The 15,620-nt window shown below is 44.5% G+C and overlaps 1 protein-coding gene across 3 annotated transcripts in view; it reads left to right on the top strand.

Moving 5' to 3' along the window:
• Rmnd1 (required for meiotic nuclear division 1 homolog) overlaps positions 1 to 15,412 on the top strand; it is a 33,898-nt gene extending 18,486 nt beyond the window's left edge. For all 3 annotated transcript variants that reach the window (XM_028764316.1, XM_028764317.1, XM_028764318.1), the window contains exons 6-12: positions 1,968 to 2,068; positions 3,217 to 3,323; positions 4,364 to 4,428; positions 5,863 to 5,939; positions 9,341 to 9,461; positions 14,560 to 14,676; positions 15,058 to 15,412. In XM_028764316.1, the coding sequence (XP_028620149.1) occupies positions 1,968 to 2,068; positions 3,217 to 3,323; positions 4,364 to 4,428; positions 5,863 to 5,939; positions 9,341 to 9,461; positions 14,560 to 14,676; positions 15,058 to 15,090 (621 nt within the window). In that variant the 3' untranslated portion in view covers positions 15,091 to 15,412. The remainder of the gene's footprint in view (positions 1 to 1,967; positions 2,069 to 3,216; positions 3,324 to 4,363; positions 4,429 to 5,862; positions 5,940 to 9,340; positions 9,462 to 14,559; positions 14,677 to 15,057) is intronic.
• The last annotated feature ends 208 nt before the right edge of the window (positions 15,413 to 15,620 follow it).

Below are 15,620 nucleotides of genomic sequence, written 5' to 3'. Positions count from 1 at the left end.
CTCTGTGTTCTTAAGTTCACTGAATGGGAGGCAGTCCACACACCACAGGAGAGGAAAGGGGGATAACAAAGGGATGTGACTAAGTGGCTGGCTGGCACTGCAGACTGCAGAGGCTGATAGCAGGCCCCGCCTTATGAGCACTCGTGAATAATAAATATTCATAAGAGGAAATGCTATTTTGTAGAGCAATTTGGAATACTTACCAGAATTCTAAGCATGCATGCCTATCTCCCCCACCCCTCTGTCTTCTCTCCCCTTCCCCTTGTCCCCTTCCTTTCAGTATAACAGTAGTCACACTTCCAGGGTGTTGGACCTTGGCCACAGGGCTGTAGCCTTAGCTCTTAGCAGTTCTTCAAGAAATATCTCACAGCAGGAAGACATGTGCAGCAGGGTTGATGCTGTGAGATGGCCGAGAGTGGAAATCATCTCACAAAGATAAAGATTCAGGGTATATAAATAAATTGCACATCGTCCTTTAAGGAGACTAGCAGTGAAGATGTCTATATGTATCGTATCAAAGTGGTAATATTGTTATCTGATCTAAACTCCCTAGCCAGATGTCTTGGATTCATAAATGAAAGACACACACACACACACACACACACACACCTTTCTATTTTAATATGCTTTAAACAGTAGAATGTTGGCTGGACACTTCCAAACCTCCCTGCAGCTCACTCTCCACTCAGATATTTCTGAATTGTTACTTATTAAAACCTATGTTTTAGCCAGGCGGTGGTGGCGCACGCCTTTAATCCCAGCACTTGGGAGGCAGAGGCAGGTGGATTTCTGAGTTCGAGGCCAGCCTGGTCTACAGAGTGAGTTCCAGGACAGCCAGGACTATACAGAAAAACCCTGTCTCGAAAAAACAAAAAACAAAAACAGAAAAAAAACCAAAAAACCTATGTTTTATCTTGGCCACCATAGACTCAGGCTGGTAGCCCTCATGGGCCGTGATCTCTGACATGTTGCCGGTGTCTTGATCTCTCTGCTTTACACTTCTCAGGCTGGGACCTTCTCCTTTTTTGGGCAATGGCAATTCTCCTCTTCTTCAAGTTCTTCTCCTCCCCCTCCCCCTGCCCCAGGAACCTCAAAGTCCCGCCTCTGTCTCCCTGCCCAACTATTGGCTGCCAGCAACTTTATTTGCGAATTAGAACTAGCTCTGGGCAGGGACCATCAGCGTCTAACACTCAGACATGAGAGTATCCGTGTAATCCAGGAACCCAATTAACATAATATAAGCAATTAACCAAATCTATAACATAATATAATCTCAGTCACATAAAAAAACAAAATTACACATATACTCATAGAAAATGCATGTGAGGTCTGTCCTTAGCCCTGCAGAAACAACTGTGTAAAGGATAGTCACTAAGTTCAGTCACAGCTACCTCGGGATCAGAAATAGGATCGTTTTCTACACCTGTATGTTGCTTTAGCTTTTCGTAAATTTAGCTTATGTATGTGAGTGTTTTGTATATGCAGTGGGTCAATGCTGGGTGCCTAAGGAAGTCAGAAGATGGCATTAGATCCTTGGCAACTGGATTACAGTTAGCCACCATGTGGGTGCTGAGAAATGAACCCAGATCTTCTGCAACAAACGCAATTAACCAATGAGCCATCTCTCTAGTCCCTGTTGCTTTAGTTTTTACAAGTAATTTGTCTGTAGGGTTTTTTTTTTTTAAAGAGACTTAACAAATAAATTATAATGTTAGGAGTAATTTTCTTTCAATTGCTGGATAGTGTTAATTTTTATTTTCTTTTTTATGCTCATCTGCTCTTTTCAAATGTCAAAATAAATAAATATCCCAATGGTTAGTTTACTTGTCACAATGAACTTGCCTTTTCCTTAAAAGCTAAGACCCAGTAAACATACCGCTAAAATCGTGGGAGGCGTCATGAATGGACAGACCCACATGGGTTCTGAGGGAGTTGGTGTGACACAAGTCAATGTCCCTCTCTCCTAGATGAAGCATGTGATGCAAGTCCTGGGGAGACACGAAACACAGCCCTATGAAGTGGCTCTGGTCTACTGGGAGAACGAAGAGCTGAACTACGTAAAAACAGAGTAAGCAGTTTCTCTGCACATGCACATAGAAGGTGGGAGGGCTGGGAAGCCAAGCAGAGATCATTGCAAATATAAGGAGAGCCTTTAAGCTAATGGTACACACCCCAGCACCCACCCCAAAGAACAGGATTTGTGTTTAACTTCTCATGGAATCAGCTAATTCAACCAAATAGAAGTATTATTGCAAAATTAAAAGCATATTCTTTGTAAGCAACCTAAGTTAACACCGTGGCAGACCTTCATCAAGATGAGTTTATCAGACTGTTCCAGGAACAAGTAAGCCCATGTTTTTTCCAGTTGACTTTGACTATGACAGAAGTATAATGAGGGGATACAAGAGAACCACCCTGAGAACTGTGAGGGCCTGACATCATGCTCAGAGGAGGAAGCATGGGCAGGCAACAGCCTAGCTGAGTTTCTCACTGTAGTTTGAGACCCTACTCGGCCTCAGTGCTGTGACTACACACTTAGGCCGTGAGGTCTAGCCTGTTTGTTCTGTGGAATTCCTAATCCACTATATCTTTCTATTGAGTCATCTTTTTCCCTGATGTTTTACTGATGGAACCTTTGACAATAAGCTTTACTGTGGGGTTGAAGAGAAGGCTCAATGGTCAAGAGCAATTGTTGCTCTTGCAGAGGACCTGGTTCAGTTCCCAGCACCCACATAGTGGCTGTACTCAGACCTGTAACCCCAGCACTCAGAAGATGAGTCTGGAGAATTCCCATGAGTTTGAGCTAGCTAGGCTACAGTGTGACACTGGCAAAATGTAGTAAAAAAGTTCATGGTACACAATATTTTTGTGAGTTAATTCCTAGGAATAGAATTATGTGGGTCAAAGAGTAGGAGACATAAAATGTAATAAAAAAATTGATGCCAGGCTAGCAACACACACATTTAATCTCAGCACTCAGGAGGTAGAGGCAGGTGGATCTCTGTGAGTTCTAGGCTAGCCTAATCTATAGAGCAAGTTCCAGGACAGTTAGGGCTACATAGAGAAACCTTGTCTCAAAGAAAAAAATTGTCAAAGTGGCTTCTAGAAAGATGGTAAGGTCTTTTTTTTTTTTTTTTTTTTTCAGGAAAGCAGCTGCTTTTAAGATTTTGAACATGTTTTTTCTTTTCTGTTCTTTTCTCTCTCTTCTTTTCACAGGGGACAATCAAAGCTGCACAGAGGGGAAATCAAGCTAAATTCTGAGCTGGACTTGGATGACTCCATTCTAGAGAAGTTTGCTTTCTCCAACGCTCTTTGCCTCTCAGGTAAAGTATGCTGCTTTGCAGATGACAGAGAGACCATGTTATTAAGCACTGGATAATGATTTCGGATTCTCAGGACAGCCCTAATATTCCTTTTCTCTTTAAAAATGTGTTAATTCTATTGTTGGCTGGTTGCTCGTTCCTTGTTACTGTACTGTTAAAGCTCCACTTGTCCAAAGTGTACTTCATATTCCTGAACTGCCTTTGTTCTCTCCTCTCAGCGGCTGCTCTACTCGGTACTCAATTCAGAGACAGCCTAGCCCCGTGTCCAGAGATCCGGAAACCATGGGTGCTTTGAAAGGGCTTCCTTTGTGCAGCCTCTGAGGTGCTGTGATTCACTCACAGCCTGGAAGACTATAGGAAAGGCCCTGAAAGTCTAACCCCTGTCTCACCCACAGCACTAACTGTAAGGGCTCGGTGTGACTTGCACCCTCTGGGTTTTTGAGACATGAGAAAATATGAAATCCTGGGAGCTACACATGTGTCCTGCCAGCTGACGTAGGAGTTGGGCCCGCCCTCCTTCCCTTCCTGCTGCATTATCTTCTTTAGCTTTGACACTTTCGTTTTTGGCTTTTCTTTTTCTTCCTTTTTTTTTTTTGTATTAAAATTACTAAAAATTCCATTGTTGGGCCAGGGTGGTGCACACCTTTAATCCAAGCACTCAGACAGCAAAGGTAGGCAGATCTCTGTGAGTTCAAGGCCAGCCTGGTCTACAGACTAAGTTCCAGGACAGCAACAGAGAAACACTGTCTCAAAAAACTAAAAGTAAGTAAATAAATAAAATAATGAATTGACTAAGAAAACTATCATGTGACAGTTCATCCCCTTCTCACGTCTGAGTCATACTAAGAGGGTGAAAACATCATTTCTCTAGCCCAGGTCAGGCTCGACATCATCAGAGCTCAGGTTGCAGGTCTGAGCTCCATGCCCAGCCGCACACTGTCCTCTTAGTGAGCAGGCAACAGAGGCACCATGCGCGGTGCGGTCTGTGAGCATGTGAACATGGTGGTAAGAAAACTTCCCCCTTCCCTCTTTTTCCCCAGTGAAGCTGGCTATTTGGGAAGCGACCCTGGACAAGTTTATTGAGTCTATTCAGTCCATTCCAGAGGTAATTATATCAGCTCTCTGCTTTTTATCAGTTACTGGCTTCTTGGGGGAAAGTACTGACTGCTCAACATAACAATATGCATATCTGAATATAGATAGTAGCTAGAAGAGCCACAGAGACCATAGCAAAGACACTCCAGTTACACGGAAAGTGGTGAAGTGACGGTCAGCAATTCCACATTGGTTGTGACTTGAGAACTTGAACAGACTCTGTGGTGACTGCAGTGCTTTCAGTGTGATTCAGAGGAGGACACCACTGCTGGGTGGAGTCCAGTGGTAACGCACTTACAGAGTCCCAGGTTTTGGCCGTACAGAATACTACGATTAACCGATGTTGGGAAAAGAACCCACTTTTCAGTTAAGAGATAAGGGATGGGGCTGCAGAGATGGATATGCGAGTGACTGAGAGCGCTTGCTGCTCTTACGGATGGCCTGGGTTCCCATGTGGCGGCTCACAGCTGCTTGTAGCCCCAGTTCCAGTGAATCCAATACCCGAGTCTGGTGTTCACTGGTACTAGGCACTCATGTGGTGCACAGACATACATGCAAACAAATACTCAGATAAAATAAAAATAAACCTCTTTAAAATGAGAGATGAGGAATGTTTATCATTGAAAAAACTAAAAAGGATATATTTTTTTTTCTTTCTGTAAACATAAACCTGGGATAACCAACATTTTAGGAGGAAAGAGTTATTATGGTTCACAGTTTGGTAGGTTTGTTCTATATTGAAGTAGGTACATTGGTTTAGGCCTTGGTGGGGCAGCACCTTGTGGCTAGGGGTACCTGCTGAGACAAGGTACTCATTTCGTAGCAGCCTGGGAGCCTCGAGAAGGGAGGCACAAGGATCCCAGTGGCCCTTCAAAGCTGTGGAACCAGTGGCCTAACACCTTCCCATTGGCTCCACCTCTAAGTGTTAACCGTTTCCCAGTGATACAAGTTGTGAATAAAGTCTTGGACAGATGGTCTCTGGGGGCCACTCACAGTCTGGGCAGTAGCAGAAGGAATGAGAAGCTGGAGGGTAATACAGTTCGGAACTCTTGAGACAGTTAAGACATTTCGCCTGGGCAAGTCATCTAAGCTATTCAGAGAAGTGAAGTGACCCTAGAGAACTGGCTACATAGATCTAACATTACACTGATTATTAGAAAGCAGTTGTGCAGTGTTCCCCTGGTGCCTGGAGGATTGACTGACTGTTCCAGGAGTCATCCCTACCCAGGGTACAGAAGCTGGGCATGGTCATCTTTGTCTAAAATGTCAGTGTTTGCTGTGATGTCTGTAGAACAGAGAAAGAGAATGTGCCTGCTGGCAGAGGTGTGGTTCTTAATACTTTCTGACTGTAGTTCATGGGATCCACAAAGGCACACCCCACATACTCGGACTGTTGTGTATGTGGTTTTGGGTTTTTGTTTTTTGTTTTTTTTTTCCCAAACAGGCATTAAAAGCTGGGAAGAAAGTCAAACTGTCTCATAAAGAAGTTATGCAGAAAATGGGTGAGCTCTTTGCCCTCAGGTAAAATGTTCTTTTGTAATGAAGGATTTCCTTTAAGACAAAACATTTACTATAAGCACGAAAAATGTCCTCCACCCACCAGTCCCTACCTCTGTGAGGAGCAGGCAGGCTCTGTTAAGACTGTTAGGAAATCTGATGGGTTCAGAAGAGCAAGAGTCATCTACATTAAACCTGTCACTCAGCACAAGACCCACCAGGAAACAGGACAGCGGTTCCAGGAAGCTTTACTCTTCTTTACTGGGGCTGACACTGTACAGTGGTACAGGTGAAGGAGAGCTTGTCACTTAACTGTCCTGAGTTCCTATCTTTGTGGAGGGATGCATCCTGGTTGTGGAGGTCTCACTGAGCAGTGTCATCCAGTTTCCTCCTGAATGAAGAGCCCAGAGCTCCTTGTCCGTGTTTTTCTGAAAACTGTCTTTCCACAAGCTTAGACCAACCACAGGAGAGTGGTCCAGTATTTCAGCATCTGTGTTTCTCGGACTGCAGGGATACTCATTCATACTCATTCATAAAGAGCATCCAACAATAGTGCCACATAGACTGTGTGTTCTGGGAAAGTAGGAGAGATTGTTTTCTCCCATTCTCTAACTAATACAAGCATAATCTATAAGCAAATTATAGCACCCAAACTCAAAAGTTAGGACTAAATAGATTTAATTCTCAAATTGAATGGTTTCTACAAAGCCTGACTTTCCTTACCATGTTGTTTTAATCTTTACAATGGAAGTGCCCATGTATTAGTAAAAAGAGTGTAACAGGCCAGCAGTTGGCTCATTGGTGAGGCGCTTGCCAGTAAACTTGGCAACCAGTTTGATCTCTTGGAAACACACAGGCAATCTACAAAGCTGTCCTCTCACCTGTACATGCTTTCCATCACACGCAATAATAATTCTTTATTAAAAGAAAAAGAATAGGACTAAAAAGCAATTAAGAGTCTTATTGCGGCCAGGCGGTGGTAGAGTATGCCTTTAATCCCAGCACTTGGGAGGCAGAGGCAGGCGGATTTCTGAGTTCGAGGCCAGCCTGGTCTACAGAGTGAGTTCCAGGACAGCAAGGGCTACACAGAGAAACCCTGTCTCGAAAAACAAAACAAAACAAAAAAAAGAGTCTTGTTGCTCTCCAAGAGGACTTGAGTCTGGTTACCAGCATGTCAGTTCCCAGCCACCTGTACCTCCAACTGAGATCTGACACTTTCTTCTGGCCTCTAGACATCTGAGCACGTGTGTGTGTGTGTGTGTGTGTGTGTGTGTGTATGCGCGCGCGCGCTCACACACACACACAGAGACATATATATATATATATACACACACACACACACAGATGCACATGTAAATCAAAATAAACCCTTTTTAAAAAGAAAAAGAGGTGTGAAAAGAAACCAAGCTAAGTATCTTAGGTAAAAAGTTAGGTCTTGGACCTGCAGTTGTCACTCAGTTGGTAGCATGTCTGGCTAGCATGCACAGAATCCTGGCTTTGATCCCAGGCACTTCATGGAAGCAGGATGCAGGAGGATCGGAAGTTCAAGATGATTCTTAAGCTAGTAAATAAGTTTGAGGGCAGGGCAGATTACAAGAGACCTTGTCTCTCTCCCTTTCTTTTTCTTCCAAGATGAACTAAATTCTGTAGGCAAGGTTGTCTTCAAACTCAGAAATCTTCCAGTTTCTGCTTTCCAAGTGCTGGGATTAAAGCATGCACCAGTATGCCTAGCTGAGACCTTGTCTTAGAAAAAGAAAAAAATTATCAGATATGGAGGTGCATATCTTTTAATCCTATTGCTCTGGAAGATGGGAGGAAGCAAAGGCCAGCCTGGTGTATGCAGTAAGTTCCAGGTTAGTGAGGTTCTGTCTCAAAATAAAAATAAAAATAAAAAACAAAAAAACCCAAAAACAAAATATCAAGGTGCAAATTATTATATGGTATTCAATTTGCATAGCAAAAAATATTTTTCTTTCTTTCTTTTTTTTTGGTTTTTAGAGACAGGGTTTCTCTGTGTAGCCCTGGCTGTCCTGGAACTCACTCTGTACACCAGGCTGGCCTCAAACTCAAAAATCTGCCTGCCTCTGCCTCCCAAGTGCTGGGATTAAAGGCGTGCACCACCACTGCCCGGCTTTTTATTTCTTTTAATATAAACATACATACAAACCTGTACATGGAGAAATATACAGAAAACCATACCAAAGTGTTTGCAGGCCTGCCTTATCCTTAGAGAGTAAAGCATTTTGCATTGTTTGGTAGGTTAAACAGACTCACCACCATATTTCTGCTTTCTTCTCCAACATATGTTAAAAGAATGAACAGCTACTTGTATTTATTTTATGTCTTAGTTAGGGTTTCTATTGCTACTACAAAACACCATGTTCGAAAAGCAAGCTGGAGAGAAAAGGGTAAATTGGTTTACACTTCCAGATCATAGGTCATCATTGGAGGAAGTCAGGACAGGAACTCACACAGGGCTGGAACCTGGAGGCAGGAGCTGATGCAGAGGCTGTAGAGGGTGCTGCTTCCTGGCTAGCTTCCCATGGCTTGCTCAGCCTGCTTTCTTAAAGAACCCAGGACCACCTGCCCAGGGATGGCACCACCTACTATGGGCTAGGCCTTCCCGTGTCAATCACTAATTGAGAAAATGCCTTACAGCTAGATCTCATGGGCATTTTCTCAACTAAGGCTCTTCCTCTCTGATGACTCTAGTTTGTCAAGTTGCCACACAAACCCATCCAGCACACTGCAATATCAAGTTCCATTAAACTAAGTCATTTTAAAGTAAGCTGAAAGCCGGGCGGTGGTGGTGCACGCCTTTAATCCCAGCACTTGGGAGGCAGAGGCAGGTGGATTTCTGAGTTTGAGGCCAGCCTGGTCTACAGAGTGAGTTCCAGGACAGCCAGGGCTATACAGAGAAACCTTGTCTTGAGGAAAAAAAAAAAAAAAAGTAAGCTGAGACATCTAATACAAAAGGATAAAGTTAAGAGAGAGCCAGTGTGGCAGCACACACACCCTCATGTTCTTCATATACTAGACTGAGGCGGCAGATCCCAGTGCTAAGCTAGCTGAGCTACATAGTGAGTTCCAGGCCAGGCTAACCTACAAAGCCAGAAGAAAGCAGAGTGTATTTTTGCCTGTCTTGTGTTTGCATAATGACTGGAAGGATCTGGAGCTACCTTAAAGGTGGTCAAGGAGTGAGAAGGGAAAGCTGGAGCTAACTATAAAAGTGAGGTTTACTGGTGGTACCTTATTTCTTCCTGGTTTTGTTTTGGGGTGCACAGATGTGTATGAGTACACTTCTCCAATATTTTTTGAAGAGTGACTTTTAAGAGTGTGCTCAGATTACACTGAAAACATGGGCTATAGTAGCTGATTTTTAATTCACCATAAATAGAAGCTAATCTGTCCTTTTTTTTCTTTAGGCACCGAATAAACCTGAGCTCTGACTTCTTGATCACCCCTGACTTCTACTGGGACAGAGCGAACCTGGAGGAGCTTTATGACAAGACCTGCCAGTTCCTCAGCATCACTCGAAGAGTTAAGGTACATGGGCTGGTGGCGGTGCACGCCTAGAATCCCAACACTCTGGAGGCAGAAGCAAGCGGATCTCTGAGATCCAGGACAGCCAGGGCTACACATAGAAACCCTCTTGGGCAGGGCTTGTGGGGAAACACATTCTCTGTCTGCTACAGTTAGTATGACTGAAATTTTCAGCATCTGGAGAAATATTATTTGGATTCTCAGTTCCTCCTGTCCTCTCTGCTGTTACTTCCTAGTCTCTTCTCAGGAGACTGACAGGACAGTTGCTTTTGAGCTCAAGACCAAGCTGGACTGCCTTAACCACCAGAAGGAAAGTAGAAAACATGGCTACAAGAGGGGGCTCAGATAAAAAGTATTACACTGTAGCTCAGGCTGGCCTCAAACTCATGATCCTCTTGTCCTAGCCCTAGTCCTTGGGTTACAAACATGAGTTGTATTTGGTTCCACTTCTCAGCTTTCCGTGTCAAAGATTTCTTTCTGTGTTCTGAGATTTTCCTGTTTTTAATGCTTGTTTCCTTGTTTGGGGAGAAGTCTCACTATATTGCCAGGCTGGACTTGAACTTGGGAATTCTCCTGCCTCAGCCTCTCAAGAAGTTAAACATGCTCCTTCCTTTGTGTGTTACTTGTGATGTATGTGATATATGCTTGTGTTTGTTGTACACATACATATAGATGTGCACATGCATTGTAGACACTAGAGGGTAGCGTGGCTCTGTGGCTGACCACCTTTAAAAAGATTTTGTTATCTGTGTGTGCCACATGTTTAGGTGCCTGTGCAGTTGTTAGAAGCCACCCAGTGTGGTTGCTGGGAACCTAACTCTGAACTCAGGTCTTCCAGAAGAGCAGCAAGCATTCCTCACTGCTAAGCCATCTCTCCTACCCACTCCTCCATACTCTTCAGACAGGGTCTCTCTTACTGTGAACAAGCTCACTAGTTTCCTAAGACTGGCTGGCTAGCAAAAGCGGCAAGGGGCCTTCCTTCCATCTCCAACCCCTTCCCCAGCTCTGGGATTATGGGCATTTGCTTCTGTACCCATTTCCCCTCTTAATTACATTTGCTAATCTGTGTGTGCATTAGTGCCAGCATGTGCAGACTAGGAAACATTCTCCTCCCACCACTGAGTTTCTCAGAATTGAACCCAGGTTGGCAGGGTTAGTAGCAAGTGCCCTTACCTGCTAAGCCATCTTGTAGCCCTTATGCCCAGATATTTTTTTAATCTGGGTGCTAATGACCTGAAATCATGGTTGTATGAGAAGCACCTTATCAGCTGAGCCATCTCCCCAGCTGCCACTGTCTCTGTTGCCCAGTTAGTACCTGCTTCACCTGTCCAGGCATACTGCTGACTTTACATTTATCAAGTGTGGAGTAGGTGGGTGAGCACCTTGCTGCTAGGGTATGCATGTGGAAGTCAGAGCAACTATTGGGACTCAATTCTTTTTTTGGGGGGGTGGGGGTGGGGGTGGGTTTTGAGACAGGGTTTCTCTGTGTAGCCCTGGCTGTCCTGGAACTCACTCTGTAGACCAGGCTGGCCTCGAACTCAGAAATCCACCTGCGTCTGCCTCCCAAGTGCTGGGATTAAAGGCGTGCGCCACCATCGCCCAGCGGGACTAACAATTGAAGTTAGGTTGTCAGGCTTAGCAGCAAGCACCTCTACCCATCTTAACAGCCGGAAAGGTCTTTTGTTGTTAACTTTTAATCTTTCCTTGCCTAGAGTAGTGAGTGCAGCTGTGTCCTGTCCTACCTTCTTCTCAATGTTACTTCCCTCGCTTCTCAGTCATCTCATGTCCCATCCAGCAAATGATGCAACTCCTTTAAAAACCCTGCACCGTTCACTGAGAGCTGTGAATATATCCTTTTCTCCAACACAGACACTTGTCCTTTGCATTAAGAATCCCACCACAAGAACCCACAGTCCTCGCTCATCTTGGTGTTCCTTTGCATCTTCTAATGCAGGAAAGTAGAGATACTTGCCAAATGTCAGGCGAAGACAGCCATTCCAAACCATTCAACTTTAGCTGTCTCAGAAAGACTGATTGTTGGTGTTGGAGGGCCTATTTGGTAGACCAATCAAGATAGTTCCATATTCCAGATGTCTGAGACACTTGCTAATCCAGGTCGTCTGGACAGATCAAACAGGTATAGCTTTCCTGGAGAGTACCCAGGCTGAAGATGTGAGGAAGAGACCAAAGTTCTGTGTCAATAAGGCCTCTTTAGCACTGGCATCAGCTGACTGTGGTACAATGTTTCCCTAGAACTGGCAACTTACAGCAGCCTTCTCCTAGTTTCAGGGTCAGGACACCTCACAAGGCTGAGAGGCAACCGTGGATTGCTTGGAAAGGATCCACTTCCTGCCTTTTCACTTGGAGGTTGCTAGATTCAGTCCCCCCAAGGCTGTTGCACTAAGGTCTCAGTTCCTCACCACAGAAGTTTCTGCACAGCCTAACTACCAACTACTGCGTGTATGGTAAGAGCGCTAGAGTGAACAGCACATGAGGTGGTATCTTAGAGCCTAGCCACAGGCCCAGGTAACTCATCCTTTTTGCTGTGCTGTTTAAAACAAGTCAGGAGGCCCACCACATTCCAAGAGAGGGGATAACATTAGCGAGCCCCAAATCAGGAACTTTTAGCTGGTATCTTAGAATTCTGCCTGTCAGAATGGCTTTGAGAAAATTGAGTTTTAGCAGTCTACTTTGTAAACACTGACCCACATATCCTCACACTACCCTGGCTACACAGTGAGTTAGAAGCCAGCCTGGGCTCCGTGAGACCCAGTCTCTAAAGGAAGTAAGTCCCTAAGAGTGGGGAACGTGGCTGGCAGGTGGGATGACAGGCTACAGAGGAACGAGTGGACTGTGGTGCTGAGTGGTTATATAGCAGGAGTACAGTGCTTAGAAGGGGTGCCTGTTATGTAAACTGTCTCCACTACCCTGGAAATAAAGCCTCTTGTGACAAGTTTTTAGGTGCAGCCATACTAAAGTTTTCCAGTTTCCCTTTCGGATGTCTCTTGGTGTGCTTCATTGTAGTGGCCATTACGAGATGTAGTATGTCTGCCACCAAGATGTAGGCTGCTTCTCCTGGACTCGGCCTGTCCCACATAAGCTTGATGAACTGATTAGATCAAGCAGTGGGCTCAGGGCTGTCTATGCTGCCTGCACCACCAGCATGTTTGGTAATTTTTACGACACTCATCGAGTTCCACTTCCCTTCCTGGGTCTCCACGTGATCTCCAGGCCCTCCACACCAACATTCTTAGGTATCCATTAAACCAGCAGTTACTCCCTGTTACTGTGTAAACCCCATGACTACTGTATTTGTAGAATAAACAGGTGATTAGATTTCAAAAGGAAACATTTTAGCCGGGCAGTGGTGGTTCACGCCTTTAATCCTAGCACTTGGGAGGCAGAGGCAGGTGGATTTCTGAGTTCGAGGCCAGCCTGGTCTACAGAGTGAGTTCTAGGACAGTCAGGGCTACACAGAGAAACCCTGTCTCGAAAAACAAAACAAAAAACAAAAAAAAGGGAAACATTTTATTTTCCTGATTTTGAAACTGCTTTAGCCTGTCCCAAAAGCTTGGGTCAATCCAGCTTTGAACCAAAGAAACTGAGGGGGCATCAGAACTCCTGGAATGGAGTTCAAGGCAGTTGTGAGCTGCCTGATAGGAGTACTGGGGACAGCCTAGGTTGTCCTCTGCAGGAACAATAACACTCATATTGTTGAGCCCTTTCCGGGCCCCAGGAGGCTTGTTATAGTAACACTGCACAAATTGTTTAAAGCAATAAAGTTGGGAGAGAACATGTTCTCTGTTCTGAGGTCATAGTTGAAATGGAAGGCTATCAGGAGAGAGGATCTTAAAAGATGAACACATTAGAGGCCAAGACTAAGCAGTAGACAGAGACAAAAAAGGACCACAGTGCCACCCTAAACTGCCTCTATCAACTGGTGCATTGTGTTGGCCCTCATTGGTAAAGCAGTTAAACGTTCTGTGCCAGACCCCAAGTATGACGTGCTAAGATGCTACAGACCATGCCTAGACTGCAGCTCATATTGGTTGAACCTGCACTAACTAAAAGTATTCCCTGACTTTGCAGCTTTCAGAAGTGCACAGGTTCTAAGTAGGTACATAGCTGTACTCATACTCAGGTTTAAAGTCAGATTCTATCTGGTGTAACACCCATCCATACCCCACTACAACCAGTTTATCCAAGGATTCGTAAGCAAGAACCTTTGCCAGTTTGGCTAATAGTGGTGCCATCTGGTGGCGAGTTTTTGTTAAAGGTACACATTTCAGTAAAAAGCCTTACTTCAGCATACATACCAAAACTCCAACTATGGAGATTAACATGACCCCTGTGCCAGAGCAGTCTATGTCATGCTTAATAAAGTTTCAAGTTCTCCTAACAAAATGCTAGGGAACTCTCAGTCATGGATTAGTATGCAAAGTTTGTTTGTGTTTTTTTTTTTTTTTGAAACTGCAATACAAAGGGAACAAGGACTGATTTAGTAGTTTGCCCATCAAGACTCAAGTTCAGTCGCGAGCACTGTTTAGATGTGGCAGTTCATGAAATACCAGCATTCCCGGAGGTGGGAGAAAGAAGACTGCAGGCCACCCTAGGTTACATGAGACCCCATCTCAAAATAATGAGTGCTGGAGAGATGGCTTCAGTAAGAGTTATTTCCTGTGCCGGGCTGTGGTGGAGTACGCCTTTAATCCCAGCACTTGGGAGGCAGAGGCAGGCGGATTTCTGAGTTTGAGAGTTCGAGGCTAGCCTGGTCTACAGAGTGAGTTCCAGGACAGCCAGGGCTATACAGAGAAACCCTGTCTCAAAAAAACAAAAACAAAAAAACAAAACAAAAAATGGCTAGTTCACAAATGCTCTGAGGGGTTTTGACACTTTCTGGCCCCTATAGGCATACACACATAAACATACACAATAAAGCAAAGCTGCATTACAAAAATGTTTCTAGATGGAGTCATTAAACACTTTGCTAATGGCTGGTCATCTTAGAGGACTAAGCAGCAAGAATTTGATAACCTAGTATGTTTTTCTTACCTGTATTCTCTTTCAGTATAAACGCATGACACTAAGATTTTTCCTGCAGGTCATGAATGAAAAACTTCAGCACTGCATGGAACTAACAGACCTCATGCGGAATCACCTCACTGAGAAGCGAGCACTCCGCCTGGAGTGGATGATTGTCATTCTCATCACCATCGAGGTCAGCAGCAGCCCTGAGCTCCTTCAGAGTAGCTGCTTCACATGACTGACTCACAAATGCATTAAGTGTGGCCCGTAGTTTAAAGACAGCACCGGCTCCTTTTAATTGTAAATCTGCCGTGTGGAGCCTAACACCCACTCATCTGACTGCGCCTCAGCCTTGCAGCCTGGTGAGGAAGGCAGTGCTTCCTCCAGGGACACATCATTAAGAGCAGGCTTCAGTCAGCGGCCTTCATGGCTGTGCTGTTACTTTTGTCAACTTAACACAAGGAAGAATCATCAGGGGTTTGTGAGCCAAGTAAAAACCCTTTTCTTTTTTTTTTCCCCCTTATAATTCAGTTCTACCATGAAAGTAGTAACTCTCACTTGCTATTTTCCTAAGGTAATGTTCGAGCTAGGAAGAGTCTTCTTCTGACTGTGTGATCATGAAAGCACCACTGGGAAGAGAAGTCAAGTTCTGCAACCAATGAAACCAGCATTCAGTACTAGTGACTCTTACTCAACTCAAGTTGAGGAACTGTCAGTGCACATGGGACACACACCTGGAATCTCAGGACTCTGGAAGCTGAAGCAGGAAGATTCTAAGTTCCAGACTAGCCTGGGCTACATAGGGAAACCCATCCATCTCTGCACTGGGAAAGCAGAGGCAGACTGCCCAGTTTGAGGCCAACAATAACACAGCAGGACTGTCTCAAAATAAAACAAATAAATGTCATAATGATCCTTTCAGTTCTTAATTATGTCGCTACCTGGATAACAGTTCTGAGTATGGTGTTTTCAACATCCTCAAAGTTCAAAAGGAAAATGTTTCATTAGTTTAAAGAACAGTTAACCATCTGAACATACAGAATATCTTAGCAAAAAGACTAGGCCGACTTTAGACACCACTCTTAACTCTGAAATCATGGCCCCGGCTTAAGAGCCATACAACACTTGTGTTACAAG

Source organism: Grammomys surdaster, unplaced genomic scaffold (genome assembly GCF_004785775.1).
Source record: "Grammomys surdaster isolate TR1022 unplaced genomic scaffold, NIH_TR_1.0 143, whole genome shotgun sequence".
Taxonomy (NCBI): Eukaryota; Metazoa; Chordata; class Mammalia; order Rodentia; family Muridae; genus Grammomys; species Grammomys surdaster.
This window is presented reverse-complemented; position numbering and strand designations above follow the sequence as displayed.